Source organism: Varanus komodoensis, unplaced genomic scaffold (assembly GCF_004798865.1).
Source record: "Varanus komodoensis strain SLA01 unplaced genomic scaffold, ASM479886v1 scaffold1, whole genome shotgun sequence".
Lineage (NCBI taxonomy): Eukaryota > Metazoa > Chordata > Lepidosauria > Squamata > Varanidae > Varanus > Varanus komodoensis.
In genome coordinates this window covers 47,383,365-47,409,706 of record NW_025335268.1, presented here as the reverse complement: position 1 = coordinate 47,409,706, position 26,342 = coordinate 47,383,365, and the positions used below count along the sequence as shown (strand labels likewise).

The 26,342-nt window shown below is 43.8% G+C and overlaps 1 protein-coding gene across 3 annotated transcripts in view; it reads left to right on the top strand.

Moving 5' to 3' along the window:
- The first annotated feature begins 376 nt into the window (after positions 1–376).
- Positions 377–26,342, top strand: part of LOC123020568 (ectonucleotide pyrophosphatase/phosphodiesterase family member 1-like) — a 51,876-nt gene continuing 25,910 nt past the window's right edge. The window contains exons 1-6 of one of the 3 annotated variants that reach the window (XM_044424465.1): positions 1,825–1,908; positions 1,939–2,049; positions 20,943–21,015; positions 21,894–22,010; positions 23,562–23,687; positions 25,034–25,094. In XM_044424465.1, the coding sequence (XP_044280400.1) occupies positions 1,840–1,908; positions 1,939–2,049; positions 20,943–21,015; positions 21,894–22,010; positions 23,562–23,687; positions 25,034–25,094 (557 nt within the window). In that variant the 5' untranslated portion in view covers positions 1,825–1,839. Of the gene's footprint in view, positions 404–1,824; positions 2,050–20,942; positions 21,016–21,893; positions 22,011–23,561; positions 23,688–25,033; positions 25,095–26,342 lie in introns of those variants that run through there. The other 2 variants (XM_044424474.1, XM_044424455.1) reach the window with 2 other exon arrangements.

The window sequence follows — 26,342 nt, the reverse complement described above, 5'->3', positions numbered from 1 at the left end:
ATTCCCAGGTAAGCATATGACATGTTTCAGTCAAACTCAATAAAAATAATGTAACTGAATAAAAATGATGTGTATTCAGACTGATTACTGTTGGGTGTGGATAGCCATGGAAAGGGGGAAAGGGGTGAAATTCTACATTGGAAAAAAAAGTTCCTTGTGCAACTTCTAAGAACTCTCTTTAGATGTAAGGAGCTACGCAGTATGTTTATTTAAGAAAGGGCATGATCTTATATATGTAGACTGTTTTCTTGGCAGTCAGTCCAATGGGGATTACTCCCAAGCAACTGTGCAGAAATGTTGATAAAAAAGAGATGTGTGTGCTTTATGTGAATCAGGCTGCATGCCAGAATAAGAAGGTAATGGTCAGATAGCCTTAAAGTTTCAACAGTAGATGTTTAGTAAGTTAAATATTACTTCTATTTTATGCTGTAGTTTTGCATTTTTAAATATGTATTTTATGTTTTTTACTGTTATGAACAGCCCAGAGAACTGAGATTGTTGTAAGGTAGAGACATGTAATATGCAAACTTATAAATGCAGGTATATTTGAGGGATAGTTTTGTCTGTTTAAACTTTTAAGAATTCTGTTTCATTTTAGTCTGGAACTTACATGAAGAAGTTGGTGCCAGTCCTGAAATTTGTGTAAATAGGCTAAAAGGTTGTGTTTTCCTTTTCTTCTCCACCCCTCTGAAAAGTAAAATACTGCAGAAGAAACTGTCACTTTGCTCTTGGGTGTAAACAACCCACGCCACCTTTTCAGGCTGTTTATTTTGAAGCCACGTGATCTCACTTGGAGAGAGCACTCATTTTAGCCGGCCTTCCCCATCCTGGTGCCTGCCATATGCTTTAGACTAAATCTCCCACTATGCCCTGGCAGGGTCACCAGGGGCCTGGGATGGTGAAAGTTGTAGTCCAAAACATCTAGAGGGCACCAGGTGAGCTGCTTGGAGTTCTGGGAGGGAATTGTTGTTTAAAGCCAGTGTGGTGTCGTGCTTAGAATGCTTGGTTGGGACTCAGAGGATCCAGGTTCTAGCCCAGAATTGGGTGATTGTGGGCCAGTCAAGCCTAACACAACTCTAACCTACATTACAGGCTTGTTGTGAGGACAAAACAAAGAGCAGGGCCATGAAAGCCACAGTGGGTCCCTTGCAATGGGATAAAAGGTGCAATATAAATGTGATGCTGCTGGTGAAGATGATGATGATTTTTTTGCAAAGCTCTTTCTGAGGGACCAGTGGAGGCTCCTCCAATGTTCTATCTCTGACCACAATAGTTTGTGCAGTCTGCTGTAGAATTAATTCTACCCATTGTTAGATTTTTTAAAAGAATAACTGTATTATTCCTTCCCTTAATTAACCGTAATTTTAGAATAACTGTATTTCCCTATTTCAACTAATTGCAATTTTGTTTTTTGTTGGTGAATGACCGAATAAAAAATTGATGGATTGAAACAAAGAGGAGGGCCATGAAAGGCACCGCGGGTCTCTTGCAATAGGAGAAAAGGTGCGATCTAAATGTGGCGAAGGCGATGTTCTTGCAAGCAATGTCCTCGGGGAGAGCTGGAGGCGCCTCCTCATCCCGCGGGGAGGGCGCCTGCCGAGGAAGGCGCTGGAAAGAGACGCCGCGCAGCTCCCCGGAGGCTGCGGGCGGCGTGGGGCGAGGAGGCAGGAAGCCGAGGGATCCGGCGCGCTGAGCCCCGCGCCGCGCGGGCCGGGCCGGGCCGGGCCGCCTGAGGGAAGCCCGCCAAGGCGGCGCGGAGGAGGCGGGGCGCGGGCAGCCGGCTGCCTCTTAACGGCGGGCGCAGGAGGCAGAGGGCGAGTCGCGCTGCACCGACCGGCCATGGAGAGCGACGGCGCGCCGAGCGGCCGAGCAGTGGGCAACACGCCCGCCGGCAACGGCCGGGAGAAAGCGCCCCGCGGCGGCGAGGGGGCCGAGCGCGCCCATGCCGCCGCCGTGCCCATGCTGCCGGCTATGGAGGTGGCGGAGGAGCCGGAGAAGACCGCGCCGCGGGGCAAAGTCAAGGATCCCAGCTACAAAATCCTCTCGCTGGTAAGGAGGCGCCGGGCGCGTGGAGCCCTGCGGCGCAGCCGGCGCGCTGGGCGCAAGTCCCGCCTGCTGGCCGGGCGGCCGACCTCGCAGGGCTGTTGTGGAAATCAAATAGGGCGTCTCTTTCTCTGCTGCCCTCCGCTTGCTCGTAGGAGGAAGGGCGGCTCTTAAAAGCGATAGGACATCGATCGCGATACATTGGGGAGAGAGGGAAGCAAGTTCCCTTAGTGTGCTTTGGGGGGCTGTAATGGATTATGGTTGGCACCACTGGCTTCGCTGATCCACCTGGAAAGGGCAATATGATGTCCACCATCTAGTATAAATCCTTGGGTAAAATCCTTGATTTGCAAAAATCGTTTTTTGCCTGGACACACAACTGGGTATGCAATTGGTGGCTTGGTCTCAGCCACGAGCTCATCATCTGTGATGCTCATGCCTGATTTAGCTGTGGAACATGTGAAACAAGAATAAAGACGCTCGTGCCTCTGAGCATGTGTAGGTGTGCCCTCAAACCAATTGGGATGATGGAATGGGCAAACAGGATTTAACCCCAGCTCAGCCTTCATGTCCTTGAGTTGAACTGAAGCCCAAGTAGTGACGGGGCTGTTGGACACATGCTAGTAGTTTGATTCTGGCACCCGCTAAGTAGCACGGTTCACAGGACCAGATATTGCTAGCCATTCCAGGCTTCCCTGTCGATCTCTGGATAAATATTCAAAATTATAAAATGCGTTACAGCCTTTAGTGGTCTAGTTATTTTGGACTGCATCTCCCATCAGTCTCAACCAGCTCTGTCTGGGATAATAGGAGCTAGAGTCCTAAATTCCTGTAGGGCACTGGTTTGAGGAAGACTGGTGTATCACATATACCTTTACACCCTTTAGCCTTGCATTTGGTGTTTGCCTTTAAAGTCAAGTGGGTTTCCCTGCCTGGCTGATAAGAAAATTGTAATCTGCATTATTGATTTTGCAGCAAGGAGTGATACTTGCTCCAGGTGGAGCACATGTGGATGACTTTGTGCATGTGCAGCCTTCAGCCTAACCTCACAGGAAGGGTTTGACAGTGAACTGAGTTGCAGAAATGCAATAACCTTGAGCTGGGACACAGTGAAGAAAGACTGGAATGACCAAATATGGTTATGCCACCTCACCTTGCTGATACGCAGCCCTGGCACGCTGCCATCTGTGTTTCCCAACCAGGGACTGCTAGAGCTTTTGAACCACAGCCCCCGTCATTCTCACCCATTTGTGGGTGGATGGGAGTTGTAGTCTAAAACATCTGGAGGGCAGTGGTTGGGAAAGGCTGTTTGTTCCCACCGCTCTCCCTGCTGAGCTTCTCTAATCTAGTAGCTATTTAGTGTGGTGCTAGGGTTGCTCTGGGCATTGTTCTCTGCCACATTTTGAGAAAGCTGCAGTTTTCAGAGCTTTCCCACATATGGTAACTTGGCAGAAAGTATGTTAATGCACTTAACTCGTTTTCTGAGCCATGGCACAGCCCAGCCCAGCTGGGGACCAGTCCTCTCCCAAAGAGAACAAGCGACCCAACAGTAATGAACTCAGAGGGCCTTTGGGCTGATGAAGTGGACAATAAGCCCACAAAAGGATTCCTGCTGTTAAAATGAATTCTCTGTATCTGAAAAAAATGCTTAGTGAAGACTTGCGAACTCCAGCACAGCACTCTCAGGCATTTGATGGTACTATCCATATCCAGGATCTCTCCTACAGACCTTAATCCCTGGGATTTGTAAACAACTCTTTGATGTGAGTTAAAGGTTTAGGCTGAACTTCTAGTAGGTCTCATCGTCCAGTGAAACAAAATGGAGTGCTAGCAGGACTGCAGCCTTTGTGATTCAGGTCCTGCATAGAAAGCACTTGCATGCTAAAATGCTTCTGTAACATCTTCCAGTCTTCCAGAATATATCTGCCCGATGGGTGTTAAGAAGTTTGCTTTGGAAATAACTCTTACTAATATCTACCTGAGAATTTTCTCTTAGGAGGAACTCTCTGAGTGTGCATGCTGTATCAGCAACACCAGTGCAATTAAGATATTGCTGCACCTATTTTAAACTCCAGTAGTTACAGTGCAGGAACAAATATAAAAGGATTTACTGAAGTCTTTAAGAGAGACATCACAGAACGAGACATCAAAAATAAGACAACAAGACACGCAAAGGACATTGCAATTTGTCTCCTATCTTCTCCCTTTGCAGTTCTATTAGAGTTGCTGCAGCCAGTATAGTTTACTGCAGTGATGGTTCTTTCCCACTTTTTGTTCTGAAGCCAAAGTATGTTGCACCACTGCCTGGGTAATGTTGGGGTAACGCGAGCTCTTCTACACCGTTTGTATGGCACTGAATAGTCCAGGGGCAGGCAGCCTGTGGCCATCTAGGTGTCTGGCTGTATTGCTCCCATCGCTCAGACCTCGCTGCCACAGCCAGCGGAGAAAACTGATCAGAATGGTTGGCCAAAAACTCTGGAGGGCCACAGGTTGTCCATCCCTGAAACGTTCAGGCCCGTGGGGGCTGCCGAGGTTGATGCGCCATTTGCCAATCTTCACTGCTGCTACGTGGTTTTAAGAAGATTTTGCTGGTCTGTTGTACACTATCCTGCAACTGGTTAACTGAAATATAATTGCAGAATTAAAATCCATGGACATAGGGTGTCTGTGTGTACATAGTTGTGAAATAAAATTAGTGTGCTCAAGGAAGTAATGTCTTTTGTTCTGACTCCATCTGTGTTGTTGGCATTGGTTGTAATAGTCACCCGACACATTGCAAGAAAAAAATTATGTGTAGGCTTGTTAGATATTGTGGGTTTCTCACAATGTTCTGCATGGAATTAGCTTCCATGTAAGGGGTTGATCAAGTTTTAAGTGGATATGGTAGCTTTCATGGAAACTTTCCTTGTCTCTCAAGGGCTCTCTCCTGATGGTGCAGCTCCTCTGGTTTATGTTGAGTGGCTTCCACTCCAGTCGGAGTGGCCATGGTTTAACATTACCCAAAATGCCCTGCAGCATTTGCCAGGGTCAGCCTGGGTGGGTTTGCATGGATGGGAATACCCCAGAAGACAGAAGCAAAATTCAAAACTATCTTGATAGGTTGGAGTGCTGGGCTGAAAACAACAATGTCAGTAGGGACAAATGCCAAGACCTGCACCTAGGAAAAACAAAGCGAAAAAGAAAGTGAACACATAATTGCAAGATGGGAAATACTTGGCTCAGCAATACTGCAAGTGTGAAGGATCTCGGAATTGTCATAGATCAGAAGCTGAATATGAGTCAGCAATGTGGCTGCAAAAAGGGCAATGGCTATTTTGAGCTGCATTGATAGAAGTTTCACTTCTAACTTCTATTGATAGAGAGGAACTCACCAGTTCCCCTCCATTCAGTGCTGGTTAGGCCTCCTCTTGAGTTCTACACCCAGTACCAGGCACCGCTGTTTAAGAAAGATGCAGACAAACTGGAAAAGTTTCAGGGGAGAGCAAGTGAAGGAAATCTGGTGACTGAAAATGAAGTCCTGTGAGGAGAGACTGAAAGAACTGAGGATGTTTAACCCTGAAGAGAGAAGACTGGGGAGATATGATAGCACTTTTCAGCTACCTAAAAGTTTGCCACAGAGAGGATGGCCAGGATTACTTCTTGATTATCCCAGAGTGCAAGACATGAATAATGGGCCCAAGCTGCAGGAAACCTGATTCCAGCTGAAAATCAAAAAACGTCCAGGCTGCTAAAAGTAATCCAGCAATAGAAGCAATTACCTAGGGTGTCTTTGGGCTTTCATAAATTGGAGGCATTCAGGATGCTGCTGGACATCATTTTTAAAGGAAGCTTTAATTTAAGAGTTCAACACTGAGCAGGGCCTTATTGGCTCCTTCCAACTCTGCTGTTCTGACAGTATTTGCAACAGAAGTGCTATAATGAGAAGTACAAAGCTGGCCCAGGAAAATATATTGGTTTAGTAGCTCTGTGAGGCCAAAACAATTATGATATCTTGTTGAGTAAACAGAATTGACTTACTCTACACCTATGTCATTGTACTTTGCCCTTAGCAGATGGGAGGACAATTGTTTTTACTAATCTCGAAAAGGATCAGTACATTCCCACCCATGATCTTTTTTCCAAAGCCAAATGCCACCAACATCTTTGTTTTCTGTGAAGCCATGCACATTTAGTGTGCTTGGCTATATAGCTCAAATCAGTCCTCTAATTTGTCTAACTTGACCTGGCACACAAGGCTGTTTGCATCTCTTTTGTGTGTGTGCTCAGTTGTCTGTACAACCTTTATGGTGCAGGGACTGTGATCTCTGTAAAGACAATCATGCAATATCTTGGCATTGGAAGTGTTACTGACCTACAGTATGGGATAAAAGTACAAAATAAAGCAACATAGGATCAAAATTTTAAAAGTAGATATAAGAACAGGATAAGAACATAAGAAGAGCCATGCTGGATCAGGCTAATGGTCTATCCAGTTCAGTGTTCTGTGTGCACAGTGGCCAACCAGCTGCCTATGGGAAACCCACACATGGGATGTGAGTGCAAGAGTTCCCCCCCCCCACTAATGTTCCCCAGCACTGGGGATACGTAGGTGTACCCCCTTTGGTACCAGAGGTAGTGCAGAGCCATTGTAGCTTGTAGCCTCTGGGATACCAGTGGTTGTTTCATGACCGTACTTCTTATGTAACATTCTTGACTGAAAACAAGAGCCAAGACACACAAGCCATACACAACATGTCAGTAACTGCACCAAAACAATGGATTGCCTGGGAACTCAATGGATTGCCTGGGAGCTTGCATACAATATGTCACTAAAGTGGGCTTCATGTCAGCAAAGGACTTTGGATAGGAAGAAGCCCACAGTGTTTGATTTCAAATCAGAATCATTTTAATTGATTGCTGTGCACTTGGCAGTTTTGATACCAATTATTATTTTTCTTATCCAGGTTATTTCTTTACTGCCCAAGAGTGAAAGCTTTCATAACAATTGATCAAATTAGGATAATAAAATGGATTCAAAGAAAAGATGCGATAAACAATGTGAAAAGTCCAATATACAAACTTTAAAACACTTTAAATACCTAAAACAATTGCAACAAAAACTAGGCCTGATTAAAATAACTGATATATGTAACTCTATGCCATTAAATAACTGCGAACAAAGGGCAATTTTAACCTCATGCTCAAAAGATGGCAATGTTGGTGCCAGGCAAACCTCAGTGGGGAGATCATGCTGTAATTGGGAGACCATCACTGGAAAGGCCCTTCTTGTTCCTTTCTGGGCTTCTCTTGCAGGTGGCACTTGGAAGGAGGCCCCTGATTCAGGTCATACTGTCCAGGTAGATTGAGGCCAGCGGAGGTGTTTCATCAGCTGTAGCTGGTGGAAGGCGCTCTGTGTCATGAGGCCACCTGGGCCTCAAGGGGGGACAATGGTTGAAGGAACACCCCCAAGCTAACAAGTGGTTCCTTTAGGGGAAGTACAGCAGAAGAACCACCCACTAACAACATCTCAGTTTTCTTTATTCAACTGCAGTTTATTAGTCCCCCACCCCCTGCCACTAGTCCATTGTCACAGCCAGGCACAACCTTAGCACATCCTAAGCAACAACTGATTAGAATGAGAAGGGAAAATAGAGCTGCGGATCGTCAACATACTGATGGTGATGCACGTCAAAATCCTAGATTCCACCTAGTGGTTTAATGTAGATCTGCAGCAAGGGCCCTGCTCCGGGAACCCTCCTTGAAGGAGGTTAGGAGAGAACATACTCGGAGGAGGGCCTTCTCTGCAGTGGCACCCTGCCTATGGAATGCACTCCCTAGAGAGGTTCACTTGGCGCCAACACTATATGCTTTTCAGCACCAGGTCATGACCTTTTTATTTTATATGTTTTGTGCTCATTTGTGGAATATTTTGTATTTGGGTTTATATATGTCTATTGGATTTTAACTTGCAAGCCGTCCAGAGACCTGCAACGTATTGGACGGGGTAAAAATACCCAAATAAAAATAAATTGATGCTAAATAGCATGGCAATAGGACTGACCCCTGAGGAACCCCCTACTGGAGAATCTGCAAGACTGAACAATGTTCTTCAGGCACCACCCTCTGGAACTGGTTGTCCAGGTAGGAGTGGAACCCCTGCAGTTCCACCCACTCCCAGCTCAGACAGTTGCCCCAGAAGGGCACCATGGCGGACAATACTGAAAGCCACTGAGAGAAACAGGAACATCAGTAGGGTTGCACTCCCCTTCACATTATCATGCAGGTTGACTAAATGTGTTTATGAACTCTGACTGAAATGTATCCAAATAATCAGTCACATGCAAGAGTACCTGGAGCCGGCTGCCCATCACCCGGTCAAGAACATCTGCCACCAAGCTAAAGTTGTTAGGATTTTTCCAGGTCCAGGTAGGGCTTCTTTGGGAGTGGCATGGGACCATTCCTGCTTGCAAGGAGGCATCAATCACTTCTCTCCCACAGCTGGCTGTTCCTCTCAGATAGTTTTATAAGCCAAGAAGCCACATCTAGTCTGGATGCAGTTGCACAAACCTGTCCAGGCACCCTGTCAGCTTGTCAGCTTCTCAAACTGAACCAGCTGGTACTCATTCAATAAAACTAGATAAGTCTGTGTTCTGGGAACCTGGCCAGATTCAGCCACTATAACATTGGAGCCTAAGTCCTGGCACAAGCTAGAAATCTTGTTCTGGAAGTTCCTGCAAATACGTTGCAGTTGGCCTCAGATGAATTTTTAGTGTCCTTATGACCAGCTCATAGTAGACCCTGGATAACCTGAAAAAAGCTCTGCTGGGCGGCAGATAGTGAGATGTTTCTTTGCTATACTATGTATATATTCTGGATTATAGGACATACCAGGGCTCAGTTACATCTATTAGGAATTGTTCCTGATTTGTGCTCATTTATTTCATTTCTTCACTATCAGATCCAGAGTACATCACAGAGAGAGCCCTACAAGCTATACTACAAAGAGGGTGCTCAGGAGTTATTGTGTCAACCACATAAGTCACTTCTGTGTTCCACAATCTCTGTTCCTGTTTGACCGAATTTCAACAGGACCACTAACCGTATCAGCTGGAACCTCCTGAGAGCTTTCGGGATCTAGTCGCCTCTGCAGTAGGCCATCTTAATAGGTTCCCCTTCTGTGCAGAGGGGGAAAGTTGCTGTCAGTCTAACCTTCAGCAGGCAGTGGTCTGACCCTGACAAAAGGACTGAATGGAAGGCTCCCACCTTCAGAGAGCCATCCCCATGCTGGCTGAAAAGGAGCAGCAGCCAATATGGCACCCAGAGGGCCAGAACACTGCACAGCCATTAGCTACCTGGGCTGTGCTCCCCTTTACTTGACTAGTCCTTCTCTATACTGATGTGGCTTCCCCAAGATTCCTGTACTTGGGACATCTGCTCCCTCCCAGACTCATATTAATAGGGACAAATCTTCCAAAAAGGTCTCTAATTTCGAAGTCCTGTGCTCTAAATGGGGGGAGCTGCATGACAACTCCAAGAGTTCAGCCACAGGGAAGAGCTCCAGTCACTTCTGTAAATATGTCATAGTAGCCATTTGCATGTGTAGAGTGTGAACCAGGAATAATATCCCTTTGCTTTATTAATAAACATATTTCAAGGTTGGCATAACTAAAAATGCTACCAGAACTAAGAGCAGAATGTTTTGGGCAGAAAGAGCATTGGCTGCCTCTCCTTTACAGATAAAGCATTTCAGCTTTATCAGTGTGTCACACAGGGAACATTTTCAGTTAATTATGCCATGCCCTCCCAGTAAATGTGGGTCTCTTAAAAAAATGATTGTCTGGAAAATGCACTTTTCTTCTAGGAGGAAGCCAACTGAGATCCTTTGCTGCTGCTTTTAGGAAACAGAAAAAGAATATTTCTATTTCAGAATTGACAGAAAGTAAATCCGGTCGTTTTAGTGTTTTTAAATGTGCCGCCCATTGTATTTGTTTCTGTAAGGTGAAAGGAGAAGCAGTGAAGCTGCAGGAACAGCAGCCTAATTGACTTTGCTTCTCTATGTATCACATGCACTCATATTTTTCATAGGAAAGGTGTGATAGAAGAAATCCAATACTAGAGCAGGTTGGGTAACCCCGTGCCCTCCAGATGTTTTGGATTAAAACTTCTGTGAGCCTTCACAATTGACTGTACTGACTGGTGCTGATGGAGGTATAGCTGAAAATACCTGGAAGCCACTAGGTTGTTTAACTCTTTGCTAGAAAGATGCAAGGCAAATGAGCCATATTATACAGCTTAAATAAGAGTGTCCCTCTTATTCTATCCTTGTGCTGAACTTCACATGCCTCCCTGACATACAGATATGACAGATAAATACTTGCTTCTACGTACAAACAAGGTGTCATTTCCTAATATAAGTGTTCATGTTGATTCACATTGACTGCCAATGATTCATTCAAAATTATCTTGCTGTTTTTGGTACGAATCACACAGCGTATATGAAACATTTTGGGGAGTGTCTGCGTTAGCTGCTAATAGGACTTGGCCCTTCAGCATATTGCTTTCTGAAGTAGAAGTAATAACTTAGTAGCTTCAAAAGGAAATTCTGAGTTTTTAAAGGTCAGCGCTGGCTGAAAGGCATACAGAGTTTTTGGTGCCGATGTTGGCACTGGCAAACTTCACACCATGTGCCTTCTGCAACTCACAGTGAATAAGCGGCAACCTATGAAAGTGGGTGTGCAAAGTCCTAGTAGTGATCGCTCATCGTGTCCCATACACACGGCACAGAATCAGTTCTTGTGGAACCTCTACGCTAGGACTGACTTCAGCTATATGAAGGACACATTCTTTAAAAGAACGCATACATTTTGCTCATCCCCAGATATAATAACTGAGCGCATTACCATCTGGGCTTGTTTTTTCTTTGTTTCTGATAAGACGGGAACCTGCTTTCACTGCATGCATAAGGCTCGTGTAATTTTTATATGTAGCTTGTGTGCAGCTCAGTGTTCGTCCCTGGGCGAGTGACATTACTAACGGTGGAGAAGGGAAATCATAGACCCAGTTTGCAGATAATAACAACCCATCTGGGTTTCGTGTATGAGTGTAGATGAACAACAGAAATCTAAGAGGAAGCCAAAGAAAATGAGTGGGCGAGGTAGGATTACAGGGAGAGCAAGAGTATGAAGGATGAAAGGATAAAAATGCCTAGAGAACAGGGAACAAATGCAAAACAGCAAAGTACAAAAGTGGAATAAAGATGGCCCAAGGCTAGCAGCACAAGTATAGCAACCATGTGCTGGATGCTTCCTAAAATGTTTGTGCATGTGGAACAAGAAACATGGTCCTGGATTGGGAAATCATGATCAAATGCTTGTGGTTTTATCTGTCTTCATCTGAAAGAGCTCTAACTGTGCTACCCAAGTACTCTCTGCCTAACATGAGAAGTGTTTCTCCACTACTCTACCCACTTGCCGCTAGCGGCCTTAATCATGTGGCATAATGCTTTGTAGCTGATGCTTTCCATCTTCCTCTCACATAGAGCAAGTAGTAAGGGGACAGAAACTCATGCTTAGAATACAAAATTTCACAATAAAACCGGACATTTGCTTCTTTCTTTCAAAACTTGAAAGCCAACTCCAAAGTCCTTTTGATAAGACTCTCCTTAATTCTGCTCAAGAATGCCTGGAAGTTACAAGGTATGAAATAGTCAAATTGTACCTTTAAAAAAATCCAGGTTTTAAAGACTGCCTCATTGCATCTGTATTTTATTTCTGTAATGTCCGTTGCTTTGCCGTTTAAATGCATTTTTAATTTTCAGCCGTGGGCTTGAGGACAGGTTGTTTTTTTCCAAGCAATAGGTATGAGTTAACACAGACTCAGATTGCAAGTTATGCAAAGGTTCTTTCCTCTGCTTTTTTTTCCAACTCCAGAGAAGTTTGGACTGGGTGCATCTAAGTGGAAAACAGCTGTCAGGGAGAAACTGCTAAACTTTTTCTTTCCCTCCCTCCTGTTTTCAGCTCAGAACTACACTTCACAGGGGCTTGTTTTCATCCCCCTGAAGAAATATATAGGGCAAGTTATCCATAACTTGCTGTGCAAGTAGTGCCACTACTTTAAATATGCAGCCTTCAATCAGTCTCATTACAAGCGGTACAAACCCCGATACTTTGTTTGTTCATGGGTTAAACAAGCCAAAGTTAATCTAATAACGTTAGGATAACTTTAAGTTGCCTTATCCATGAATAACCTAAAATGCTCAGGTTCACAATCCGACTGCTTAGCGACTGCACATTCAAAGTGGCAGATACACATGCACATCACATGTCTGGGCAAATCATGTTGAGCCGTTAGGCCATGATGCGCTGCTGTTACATGCACACCAGTCACAGAAACCATGAGGAGGAGGGTAACTCTGAGCTACAAGGAAAATATGGGGAGAGGGTTAAGGAGCCCTGAGGGTTCTCCTCTTGGACGATTCAGTCATCTTGCCTTCCTTATAGATTTATTTTCTGGTAATTAAAAAAAAGATGGAAGAAGCAGTGAGAAAGCAAGGGAGGGCAGCAATTTGTAGCAATGTTGCTAGTTGCATGAGTGATACAGCTCCGTGATGGAGTGAGCACCAGCTTTTCATGCAGAAAGCTTCAGGTTTAATTGCTAGCACAGAATCACAGAATCATAGAATAGTAGAGTTGGAAGGGGCCAAGAAGGCCTTCAGGTCCAACCCCTTGTTGTTGCAGGTCACCAATTTACACCATCCCACTCAGATGCCTGTCCAGTTTCTTGCTGAATGTCTCTAGTGTGGGAGAGCCCATGATTCTCCAGGCAACTAGTTTCACTGTTGTATTGCTCTGACAGTGAGGAAGCTTTTCCTGATATTTCCAGGTAGCAACTCCAGGTAGGCCTGGAAAAGATCTTGCCTGAAGCTCCAGAGAGCCACTGCTGTCAGGGTCAACACTAATCAGCTAGATGGTCAATTGCCATATAAGGCTGTTTCCTATGTTCTTATGGACCTCCACCCCTATAAAATTCCATGTGAGGCAGGATGATTGTAGAGTAAAAGCCTCATTTGGAAGCAGATTGTCTTATCTTATGCTTTAAAAATATACGGAAGAAAGAAGCATATGTAATTTGAGCCACATTCACTGTAAATAAAGTTCTGTAGATTTCAGTATAATTTAATTTCAAACTATTTTGTATGTGCTATCAAGGTTTTCCTCACTTATGATGACCCCATGAATTGGATGCTCTTCAAAATGCCCTGTCTTTGTCAGTTCTTGTAAACTCAAGGCTGTTGCTTCTTTTATGGAATTGGTCCATCGTCATAGTTCTGCTGCCGCCTTTTATTTTACTTAGCATTATTGTCTTCTCCAGTGAGTCTTGCCTTCTCATGATGTGCCCAAAGTATGACACTCAGTTTTGTCCTTTTAGCTTTAAGCAAAAAGACAGGGCATTTTTTAGCTTTAAGCAAAAAGACAGGGATTTGATTTGATCTAGTACCCCTTTTGTTCATCTTTGCTGGTCCAAGTATTCACAAAGCTCTCCTCCAGCTCCATGTTTCAAGCACATCTTTTTGTTTCCTATCAGCTTTATTCATTGTCTAGCTTTCACACCCATATACAGTGACTGGGTGCATAGCTTGGCCTTGGTCTCCAGTGGAGACACATATTGGACTTTTCCAGTTCCTTCTCTGATACCCCTTCAAGTTTCAGTATTCTTGGAATTTCTTGGCTGCAGTCTCCCTTTGAAGTAATGATTGAGCCAACATATTCAAAATCTTTCACAATCTCTATTGCTTCATTGTTGTGTAATTCTTTTCTATTAATTCTTTTTGCTTTCTTAATGTCCAGCTGTAGTCCTTCTTTTGTACATTCTTCTTTCACTTTCATCAGTCATTATTTGTTTTTCGGCGCCAGGCTGAGAGCTTTTTATTCAAACAATGTTTTAATAACATTTAATATTTATAGGTTTTAATTGTGCAGCCGGGGTGTTTCTGGATTTTAACTGTATTTGTACTATATTTATTTATTTGTGTGACCCGTCCTGAGGCTATATAGCAAGGGGACGGCATACAAAAACTTTAAATAAATAAATAATTCAGGCATTTTTCCATTCATTGTAGCTTTCTGCATATCCTGAATTACTGATATCTTCTGCAATTTTCACTCAAATCACTGATATCTTCACTGCAATTTTCCTGTAATCCTAATCCAGATTTCTTTATGATATGTTCTACAAACAGATAGGGAGATAAAATAGACCCTTGTCTGTTGCTTTTGGCTGTAGGAAATCATTCTGTTTCTCCATATTCTGTCATCACAGTAGCTTCTTGTCTACAATACAGCTTATACATTAGGATAAGCAAGTGCTGAGGCACACCCATTTCTTTCAGCAGCATCTATGGTTTATCATGATCCACATCATCAAAGTCTTTGCTGTAATCCATAAAGCATAGACTTTGCTGCTTCTGAAATTCTTTGCCGTACTCCATTAGCCACTGTACATTTGTGCTGTGATTCAGAGATCCGTGCACCTTCAGATAAGCGCATGGATTTCTTGCTTGTACACTGATTTGTAGACACAAAGCCTCACATGCAAAGGTTGAGTTCATCAAAATAAAAGTAATTCACATATGCATCCAATCTCCAACATTAGTCAAGTTTATATTGTCCTCCACAGAACTGTTTGATATGGAATTAGGACTGTTTGATATGAAATTAATATGGTGTTCGGGTTTTTTTTTGAAAAATTATTAAACTAATTGTTATTCCCTACTTTTGGGGTAATACTTAATGCTTAGGTCCTTGCAATTTTTGCTCAAGGATCTTACCCATTTCCAGACCACTAGAGGTTGGTTGCAATTTCTCTTTACTCCAGTGGATCAGTTTTGATCTTGAAGACTTGCCGAAAGTACTGTTTTCACAAAAGGGAATTAGTAGAACTAACCTGCATAATACTAGTTAAGTTCAATTCAGTTCTGAATTGCAATTCCTAACAGAAGTTTGAGCAGCTTTGATCGTTTGGAAATGCAGTGAGGAAAAGGCACCGTTCAAATCTGGGGAGATGGTCAAAAATTATAACAGGACATATTGGTTAAAAGGGACCAAGGAAAGAAGGAAGATTCAAAAAACTTAAAACTTATATAGCTTGTGGGCAAGACCATCAACTGTGCAGGGAGCTACTATACAAGGAGATTTTTATTCTCCCTTGGACATTATGCTGTTGCATGACATGCCACGTAGTTGCATTTATTCTTTCTCCTGCAGATCTGAATGTTGAAAGCCACAAATGTATACCGCCCATTGCAACTGCAGCATCAATACATAAGCATATCCCTCTTGAAAATTGTTAGTATCAGTAATGTTACAGGAAAACTATTGTAATTCCCATTGGTGCTGCTGTATGACAGCAGTTACTCATTTTGCTGATTAACGGAGGGTCTCGCAGGGATCTATATTGGAATCAAGCCTTTTCAAGTTATTCAAAAATGATCTGTAAAATTAGGGTGGTTAAAACAAAAAGAGATTTGGAGGCTTTCCAAAATGATGCCTCTTAAATAGGAAATGGATGTTAACATGGCAAATGAGACTCAAAGTAAGAATCTGTACATAGATTAAGTATGAGGCATTTTTTCCCTCCTTCAAGTTTAAATTGTTTGGATCTCAGTTTGCGGGAGCTGACCAGGAGAGAGATTGTGCAGTTGTACTGGACAGTGCACTGAAAATACCCACCCAGTTGTGTGACTGCTGTGAAAAACGTAAACTCCATGTTAGGCATAATTTGGAAAAGAACTGAAACCTGGCAATATGGAATGTATATTGGAATTGTAGTATCACAGCAGAAACACATCTTGATTATTTATTAAATCATAATTAACAACATTGTACATCCCAGAAGATGAACAGTTACGAAGATTTTCAAAAACATTCATCTTCAGTTTGATTTGTCCTGCTAAAAATGTTGCGATGTTCTTGACCCCTTTCAGTTCAATGTTCATATGGTTTGATTTTGTGTCAATTTCTAGGAATTATGCACAGGTTCTGGGTCCTCCCCTCCCACTGCCCAAACAATTTGTCGTAAACACAAGAATATTTTTGTAATGTTCTGAGGCTTGCAGCTCTGTGAACTCGCCTGTGCATGTGGTTTGCCCTAGACACCAGAATGACATGAATCAGTGTAACTCATTTTGGTAAGACTTCCTGACCACAGGAAAAGATTCATACTTTCTCCAGACCATGATGATATTGTGGGGACTGCTCATTAAGATGACTTGCATCCACTTATAATATCAAACTGTTCACATGTGGCAGTTAGTGAGGTGATGTTTAGGCAACGTCCAGCTCTTTGCAAACTGTTTGGAGCCTTGGATTTTAGCTCTTGTTACACAAGAAGTATAAGTGTGCCATGTTTTATTGTCTATTCTGGAAGTTAATGCACTATGCTTTTGAATTGATATTATGCATAAAAGCATATTTTTATAATAAAGCCAAATGCATATTTTGAGAACATTTGGCACCACCCATCCATGTTGCCATTTCCCTGCAATCAGTTGGAATTCCACCCAGCGATTTTGTTGAAATTGGTTAATTTCCTTATTCTGATTTAAGGAGAACATTTTGGATATACTTGGACAAACTCAGGTTGTGACTTGAGTTCATTCTGTCGTCTGTACCATTGCCTCTGTTCCCTCTGAGTTTCCTAGCAATCTTGTGTTTGCTTAGAGGGGAATGGATTTCTCCCAGTAGCAATATATTGTTTTAAGCTACTCCTGTTCTAATGCAAAGTATTCTGCTTCAGAACAGATTTGTTAACTTTGCAGCTGTTTATCCCCAGCCCTGAGGAAGAAAAAGAAATTCCTGGGAAATCTGGAGTTGTTTGTTTTATGCTGTCTGGGGACGAATTATATCTCTCCCTTTCCACTTTTTATGCAATCAGAGGTCACCCAGCCCAAGTTCAACATGTTAACCACATGCTGAATTTTTTTGGCCAGCTTGTTATTCTGTGACCATAAATGAATGACTTGCTACCTAGGGCTGTTCAACAGCCTTGGGGTCTCTTCCCCCACACATGCATGCACACACATGTAGGACATATTAGATATGAATCAATCCAGCAGCCTGTTCCTTGGGAGTGTGACCATGGCAACGCGCATGCTGAATACCTCCACTTCCAAATTTGCCACTGTGCTGCTGGAAAAGGTAGTGTTACCTCTTGCCTGGCTGACTGGCAGAACTGAATGGTTCCTCTTATTAACCAACCTTTTTGTTTGTAAAAAGGGAAGGCAGTGACTGTAACCGCTCCATTGCTGCCCGAGCTGCCCTAGGCCTGTGGTACTTAAGATTATGGCGTCACTGCCATGCAATGGGCAGAACATGATGAATTTTCATTTCTCCCAATGCACAGTGCCCCAAAACAGGACATTCATAATACTTTCCTTGTCTGAGCTTTCCACTTCTATACGTAAAGGTGAAATGGTTTTCTCTCTGAAGAATTAACAGCTAAATTCCAATCATGCCTCAATTTAGTATGTGTTTTTCACTCTGATTTTCTTAGGGAAAGGCTTTGATTGTTGCACTGTAAATTCCTTGTAAACACACTGAGTGCCAGGCTTCATCTTGTTGCAATCGTAGTTCTTCCAGTGGTAATTCCAGAATTGCTTGCAGCTCCTGAATAGGCAGTGGTAAAAAAAGAGAACGGCCTCTAAACCGTATGAACAGGGATTGTGAAGTGCAGATACCCAGCTGGTGTCTTGAAGCACTAAGTATGCAGTTTTTAGATATTACTTGAGGTAATGCCAGGAGCAATTATATAGGGATTGGTCCACTTCTCTCAAAATATAGCAGTCCAGGCAAGAAAGCTCTGACTCTGAAGATGAGGAGCTAGAGGGCTTGCAATGCATTACTGAAAAGCCAAGGTTAATGAACAAGATTAGCCAAATGGCTGATGAGAACCAGTCCAAATTTGGTTTGTGGGGAGACCCTATAAAACAAGGAGGGTTAGTGGGGGAGGGATGGGAATTCATCAGTGCAGTAGTTTGTTTCAAGCCAAATGATCAGACCAATTAAGTAATGTCCAGTGTCCACCCCTCCCCCCCAATTCACACAAACATAGAAACATAGAAACAGAGCGAGTCAGAAGGGGTCTCTCGGGCCATCCAGCTCCGCTCATGACATGCTTACCCTTCTTGAAGGTGGAGCCTGCTCTTTTTGGAGGGAAATGAGAAGGAAGATTAAGTTTTGAATCAACTCTTGACACGAGCCAACTCCACTAATCAGAGGATCACTATTCTGATTGCTGTTATTTTTTAACTGTAGTGAACAGCTCCTCCTGAGTCCCCACCTCCCACAACCCCCCTGGGTGAATCCTCACCCCAAAACTTCCCGATCCTAACCACCAGGAACCAAACAGACTGGATTCAGCACACGTCCATCCAAGTACTTGGGGAAAATAGAAGTTTATTGAACAGAAACACGCAATAGGAGTGGAAGGTTTGAAAAGGTGAACACTCAGCAACACAGATGCACTCACACAAGAAGGAGAGGGGAAGGAAAGGGGAATTGGATAGCAGCATACAGAATACAAAGTGCAAACTCTTTGAACATCTCAGACGTAAATCAACAAAGCTAACTGACCTAGCACTATTACCAGATAGAATACCTAGCAGAGTTTCCTTGTATTGAGGCATGGATGGATAGAGCTTTGGTGGCAACTGGTTTCTTTCCAAAGAGGGAACAACTGCCAGCCAGAGTGTTCTCTTTTCATCCCCTGCAAGCAATCAGAGCCCTTGCTTCCATGGGGTGACATCTCCTGAGCACTCCCAGGTGGGACCCATTGACTTGATGACCCCCACCTCTCCAGTGCCCTTCCCCCAGGAATGTGAGTTGCCTTGTTCTTGGATGATTTACAACTCTTTGTTTTTGCTGTTCCTCCCTCTGCCCAGCCTTGGTGCTGAAGTGGGCTTGAAGCCGCCACCTGGGCTCTGAAGTCCCAAGGGTGGTTTAACTCCTTCCTCACCCCTTGGGACATCACACCCTGTGCACTACATTAACAAGTTTATTATTACTCGCTGTTGCAAAGCCAGTAACTTTGAACTGAGAAAAATAATGCTAGTATTCACATTTTCACAGTGTAATGTTAATCTGTATGCATTTGGTGGATTAATAGAGGCTTCCAATGTTTATTGCTGTTTGGTTCAATTGCTGTATTGCACAGGCATCGCAACAGAAGCATGACAAAGCTGTGATAATAAATATTTGTGGGAAATTGTTACAGCTCTGAGTTCATGCTGAGAAAATTTGCTTCAGAATATTGCTTCATTAGCCGTTGATAGAAACAGCCCTTGGAATGACTGTACAGGGAAAACCCAAGAGTAATTCCATTTCAAGTGAAATCATTAAAGTCACTACTTCTGTTTGTGTGAGTGTGAATTTATTGGGAAATCTGGGAGAAAGATAACAGGAGTCAGGAAGCATTCAGCTAAATAATCTCTGGGGGATGACCAAGCACGTGTTTCTGTTGCCCAATTATAAAAGAGGAGGAAATGGGTGTATCTGATGAAATATAATAGCCAGTTAGTGAGACCCAAGTGTGATTGCCAGAAACAAGGATACGTGTTTCTGTGTGAAGGCTGAACCACTCAGAGAGCTGTAGCCCCTGGTTTTAAGGAGAAGCTAGATGGAGAAGCTAGAAACTTGGTGGAATGGAAAGAACCAAGAGGATACTGTTATCTCTGGATATAAATTTTATAGGAAGGAAGGATGTTGGATGAGATGTTGCTCTGTATGTCAAAGGGATTATAGTGCTGAAGAGATTAGAACATCTAAAAGGGACTTTTCCACATAAGTGCCACAGGTGATAATGCCTGGCTCCAAAATTAATTTAATTCTAGCAGTGTGCTATCACCTCCTAGATCAGATGCTCAGAGTGATCTTGATATAAAAAAACAAAGCGAGGCCTCCAAAGGATTTGTGAGGATCTCCAAGAGGATGTCAGGGAAAACAACCACAGAATGGCAAATATGGTTTAATGCAAGCAAATATGAAGAGATGCACACCGGGCTATAAAATCCCAACATCAAGTATAAGCTAATAGGATCCAAACAAGTGCTGACTGAGCAAGAAATAGAGATTGGTGTTATGTACAGCTCAATGAAAATGTCAGCCCAACTCATGTGTTTCTGGCATGAAGAAGCATAAATTCTCTTTTAGGTAAAACTAGAAATTGTATTTCAAATAAAACTGCCAGTACTGCATTCCCCTTACGCAAATGCATGGTGCAGCACACTTTGAATACAGTGTCTCTCTTCTGGTCGCTGCACCAAAAAAAGGGGTGGGTGGGGAATAAGTGCAGAAAAATGCAATTAACATAATGAAAGGACTGCCATAATCCTTCCTCCAGTGTACGGACGGGATCTGGCAGCTTGGATTGTTCAGTTTACAGGGAAAAAATGGTGAGACATGATGGAAGTGTGCAAATTTCTGCCTGATGTGGTGAAAGTAAACATGGAGACATTTTTATTTGTTATGAAATTCAGGACTGAGAGGGGGAAGTACTTCTTTACACAGCAGTAGTTGTAAACCCACAGAATTCACTTCCACAAGGTGCAGTGTGGCCATCAGTTGGCTTTAAAAGGAGACTGGACAAGCTCTTGGAGGAGAAAAGCTATCAATGGCACCAAGTCTGATGGCGGTATGCTGCCTACTGTAGTGGAGCCAGCCTTCCCATGTTTACCAGGTGCTGGGGAACTTGGGCATGTGGGGCTGTTGTATTCTTGCCCTGCTTGTGGGTCTCATTTTGGCAAGTAGCTGGCCACTGTGTGAACAGGTTGCTGGATGAGATGGACCCTTGGTCTGATCCCCCACAGCTTCTCTTATGCTTTTAATTAGCCTTATAAATCCTTTAGTATGTTTTATTGTCTGTTCTAGGTATTATGTGTCATTGTGCTAACAATAATCTTAGGATGTATATTCGGACTGAAGCCTAGCTGTACAAGAGATGGTAAGTAATGTGTAAGTAAGTAAGTAACCCTAAGTAAATGAGTCACTTGTGATGCACAAGAGGCATCTTGCATTCATTAAGAATGGCAGCCCATTTTGGCTCTGTTTATATCGTACACAACAACTGAACCTGATGAATAACTTGAGTAAGCTCTGAAATGAAACACAGTGTTCCTTCAAAAACAATATTAAAATGCCATGAAATTGCAAGTGATGATCTATATTAGGCATGACTGAGGTCATTCAAACAATTGATTGCTGTATTAGCATCCCTTTGTACATCTAGAATGATTTTACAAATGGTGTCGTAATACTAAAAGAATCTTGTTGCAGGGCAAACCATGAATGCCAGTGCTGACCTTTGGCACTCCATTAAAGAAATCCTAGTTGAGAAGTCAAGTGAGGTATAGGTTTACTGCTCATGTTCACTCAGTGCTTAGGGATAATTTCTACTGATTTCAATAGCACTTACTCTACAGCAAATGTTCCAGTTGGTGTCGAAGGAGTCTTAGGGTTGCCGTTGAGCGCTGTAGTCCTGTGCACGCTTTCCGTTGCACACAGAGTGGCTTGCTTCTGTAAACACATGCAGGGATGTGTCCTGGCCAGCCAACTGCCATGGCAGTCCTTTATACCAGTGAGAGAAAGGAGGAGGAGGAGAAACAGCCATTGCAGTAGGAGCCAGTCCCCGCTGTCAGGGTTGTTGGAGGGCTGTCCCCAGACCTGCATTGGGTAGCCCGGCTCTGGTGGCACCACTGCGCTCATCTCTTAGTGAAGAGTGCCTGTTACTTCATTGCACTCCAGCGTAGGTAGGTCCAGATCATGCTATAACATGCAAGATGGAGGCTCTGTCCCTAACCAAGAGAATATAAACTATTTCAGTGAAAACATGCAAAGGTCGTTGCTATGAGAGAACATTTGGAAGCTGCCGCTGTGACCGTGACTGTCTTCAGCTTGGAAACTGCTGTTTAGATTTCCAAGAAGCCTGTATAGCACCTGGTAAGCATTTCTCCCTCCACCCAGAAACACTCCCTCTGGCTCCCTAAAGTTCCCAGCTGCTCGACTGCGAGAGAGCTAGGAGAAACAAAGCTGCTCCTGTCTAGTACACTCTTTGCTTGAAACACTTTGGATGTTTCTCTGTTGTTGAGAATGTAGCACTGTGGTTATTTCTGTCATTCTATTGAAGTGTTTCGGCACGACAGAGAAGCATCTGGCCTCCAGCATGTTGAAATGGTAGCAGTAAGGATTTTGCTGGAAAGCAAGTCTCTGGGAAACAAAAAGTGATGGTAGGAGGCATGGACTGCAGGGAAGGAGAAGTCAGGGAAGCAAAAAATGCTCCTTTCCCTGCCACCACACCCATTCATTCATTGATTCATTCATTTTTAAAATATTTTTCTAGACCGTCCCATTACTGAATTATCAGGACAGTTTAACAATGCAAAATGTAAGAAAAGAAAAAAATAAAAATAAAACACAGCATCCTAAAATTTAGCAATAGTTCTTTGAAATTCTCTTTTTCTGGCTGCTTCTTCCCAGCTTGGCTTCTCAGATTTGTGCTTGCTGTGATGGAGGGAGGAAGGCAAACTGGGGAGAGGGGGAACAAGAGAAGAAGTAAACATCAATTTTCACCTTCTGCATTTGCAGACTTCTCCCTTCCAAACACAGTCTTTGCACTGGCACTTTTTAGATGAGGGCTCCAGATTGCTCCTATGCCTATCAGCCCTAGCAGTAAAGCCAATGGTGAAGGAGCCAATCACAGTGATGGGAGTTGCAATCCAATAACATATGGAGAGGCACAAGCTGTCAATTTTAAAATGGTGGCCTTGGGCATCTCTCCAAGTGTTGCCATCCACTGCAGGCACCTCCTTCCCTACCACCTCCTTCCCTACCACCTACCATACTTCTGCCCTACCACCTTTCCCCCCACTAAATGCCAGGAAATGTTTAAAGGGGTTAGGTAACCCTTGAACACGCAGCTGGTGATGCTTCTCTGTTGTCTGCTGCAGTTGCCATCCCCTGCTCAAAATCGAAAAGGTGCTTTTGCTTTGATGGCCATGACTGCTTTTGCGGTCCCTGTTCCCCAGAGTGGTGTAGGTTTTTCCCAGGCCCTGGCTGCACTACTCTGGATGGGCAGCAGCAAAAGCATCTCTTGGACAGTGGTGATGAGTGAGAGGTGGTGCCGAGCAGCTGCCGAGAGAGAGAGAGAGAAGGAAAGGAAATCAGAACACTGAAGTGTCCAGAATAGTGCAGCCAGTGGCTTCTCTAGCCAGCCACCATCTCCCACCTCTGTTCAGCAAGCCCATTGAGGTAGGATGGGAGCAGGGAGATCAGCTCACAATCAGGGGCCCCTCAAGCCCAGAGCTAATCTTGATAGTTAGACATGGAAATGAAAAGAAAACCGTTGGCTGGTTTTAAAAAAAGTTCAAGCAAGTGGCTTCTTTGATCTTATGGCCACAGAATTAAATGACTTAGCATTGCATTCCTGTGTCTTTATACATATTACCCAGTTAAGCCCATGTTTAACTAAAAGTGGATTCCCTCTCTCTGTAGCCAACATATGGACCTGCACCAAGTTTCGGTGTGGTGAAAAGAATCGGCCTGAATACCACTGCTCCTGTTCAGATGATTGCGTGGAAAAGAATAATTGCTGTGCCAATTATTACTCAGTTTGCCAAGGTGAAGCAGTATGTTTGTTTTATGCTTGCATCATTAATGCACTGATGGGATGGTCTATTTACTCTGCTCTGTCAAGGAAATTGGTAGTTGCTTGATTTAAAAATTCTTAGAAACTTATCCTTTGCTGGCACTCGAAGGGATCCAGTAGGCATACTCAGAGTAGCAACTATATGTAATATTATTGGTCCAGCAAATGAAGATAAATGGCCTGCATTCAGACTTGTTTTGCTGAGTACAGTTCCATTAAAATCAGTGGGGCAAGTTAGCTGTGACTTAACTTTCAATGGGAATTGAATTCAACTGAGAGAGGCTGTGTTCAGCTCTATGTCGGGCAACCAATATCTGAGTTTGAAAAGCTGTAAAACCTATGAAAATCTCTGCCTAGACACCAGCAGATTTTGCTGGCTTTGCCGTGATGTTACCTGACTGAGGACTCTCACTGACTCCACAGAGGAGACCTGGTAGCTGTGAGTCCTTTTGGTAGCTGGAGTCCTTGCCCGAGGACTCGTGGGCTTTTGATTTTTTTAAAGCCAACTTCTCTCTATTCTGGAGGTTGCCATTCTGCACAGGAGAGTGCTTTCAAAAAACAGAAGTGAAAAGCACTTTCATTCCTGTGCAACTACTTGTATAGCCTTTTGGCTCTCGACATTTCCTAATAAAGACCAGTCAAGCTGTAATGAGATTGTTTTGCTCATGTCTCTTCCCCATTTTTGTACAAAGAGCAGTGTGGGTGCAGCATCTGATTTGTGCATCAAGAGGTGTGGGTGGATGGTGGGAGACAGACCCTTCCTCTTTTCCCATCCCTCCATTATGCCAGCCACTTTCCCCATGGTCTGTCTTACTACCAGCCCCACAGCTGCACTCAGAGAAATGTGGCTTGGACCACTGATCAAGGAGATGGGTCAGCTTTCCAAGACTGTAGCAACAACATGAAAGCAGCCCACTGTTTTAGAATAAACACTTACAAGCAAGGGCTCTGATCCAAGAGGTACTTCAGATATATAAGCCCAGTGGGATTTTTGGTTGCTGATATTTAAATTGCAGATCCCATAATGCACCTCAAACTGTGAAAATCAGTTCAGGATCAAAAATCTCACTGTAATGTGGCAAGGGAAGCTGCTCATTCAAGTAGCAAAAGCCCCCAAATTCCTAGCATCAAAATTCCAAGGATCCTTGACATTGCATCCTAAGTTTAAAAAAAACCCAAACATTATGAGTTTCAGTTTAAGGCAATTAATGTTTTTAACATCTCTCACCAGTTATATTTATCGCATGGTAGCAAATCTATTTTGTTCCTTGCAAAAAACAAACAAAAAAACCTATAAAAACTTTTACTTTTAAATAAGGGAAAACAAGCTGGCTGGAAGAGAAATGTGAAGACATAAATCAACCCCAGTGTCCAGAAGGGTAAGGATATTTAAGCTTAATTTTGCATCTTTTGAAAAAAAAGGGGGGGTGTTGTTCATCATACCAAAGGCTGTAGCAATATAAAAAAAAGGAATAATAGCACAGGATGGTAGCAAAAGATTTTCAAGAAACAGGAAATTAGGCTTGTAGCTAGGAAAAAATTGCAAAGACACTCCACTCCAAATTTCCACATGATTCATGGTCCTGGGTAACCCTTCTCTGAGTGTTGTCTCTCCTGCTGGGAATTGGGAGCTGGCTTATTTAGGAAAGGGCACATTAGGTAAGCATTTGGTAAGTGAGGTCACATCAAGCAAAGTCAGATTGACATCCAGTAAGGTCACAGGCAGGTTCAGGCAGGCCTTTGCGGGATCATGGAAACCTCCTGCTGAGTTCTGCTGACTGTCACTTTCCATTGCAGCAGCGAAGGGTGAGTTCTGCATCTGGCACGAGCCAGATGTTCTGCTGCCCTGTGCGTGTTTGTGCTGAGCCCCACGAGGAACAGCTGAGGTCCCATAGGATGCTGACTTCTAAAGCATGTATTAAAATATCAGGCGGATTGCTAGAAGAATGTCTTAAAACAGTGTGCTCCGTGCGCCCAGGAACATGAGTGTGTTGTGAGATAAACTCATCAAATAATATTAAAGTCTGTTGGGAGCCCAGAATATCAACCCACGGAGAAGGCTGCCTGCTGTGCCTCTGGATGAGTCACAGTTCTTCCTCGACTTCTCCCACCAGCCCCCGTGGTGGACAGGACAGTCTGCTGCTTGTTGTTGACAGGTGTGATTATAGCATGCATCACTATCGGTGCAGAAATCCGGTAGAATACGTCCTCTGATAAGGAGAGTACTGGACATGTTTCCAAGCAGCCTTCCCCAGTAGCACATCGCTGCCTTCCCTCATGGCGTTTGGCAGGAAAAGGTGGGCTCCTGAGTTATCAAGTCAATTCCCCTGCGGGCAGCAGGAGTCCCTCCTGGCCAGTGCGCCTTGCTGCCACAAGCACATGCCGCCCAGCCACTCCCTCTCGCATGTGGCCTCTGTTGTGTGGCTCCCATGAGAGACCAGCAGAACCCACAAGAGCTCAGCAACTACAAGCCTCCAGGTCTGTCGGCAGACGAAGCAGTGGCGCACCCAGCAGGTTGCTCTGCAGAGTCATGCTAGTTGCTCTCCCAAGTTGGGGCTCTTTGCAGAATCGGGGGCAGTGGCAGACCCCCTGGCAGGGCCAGGGGGAGAGTGGCACATTTACCATTT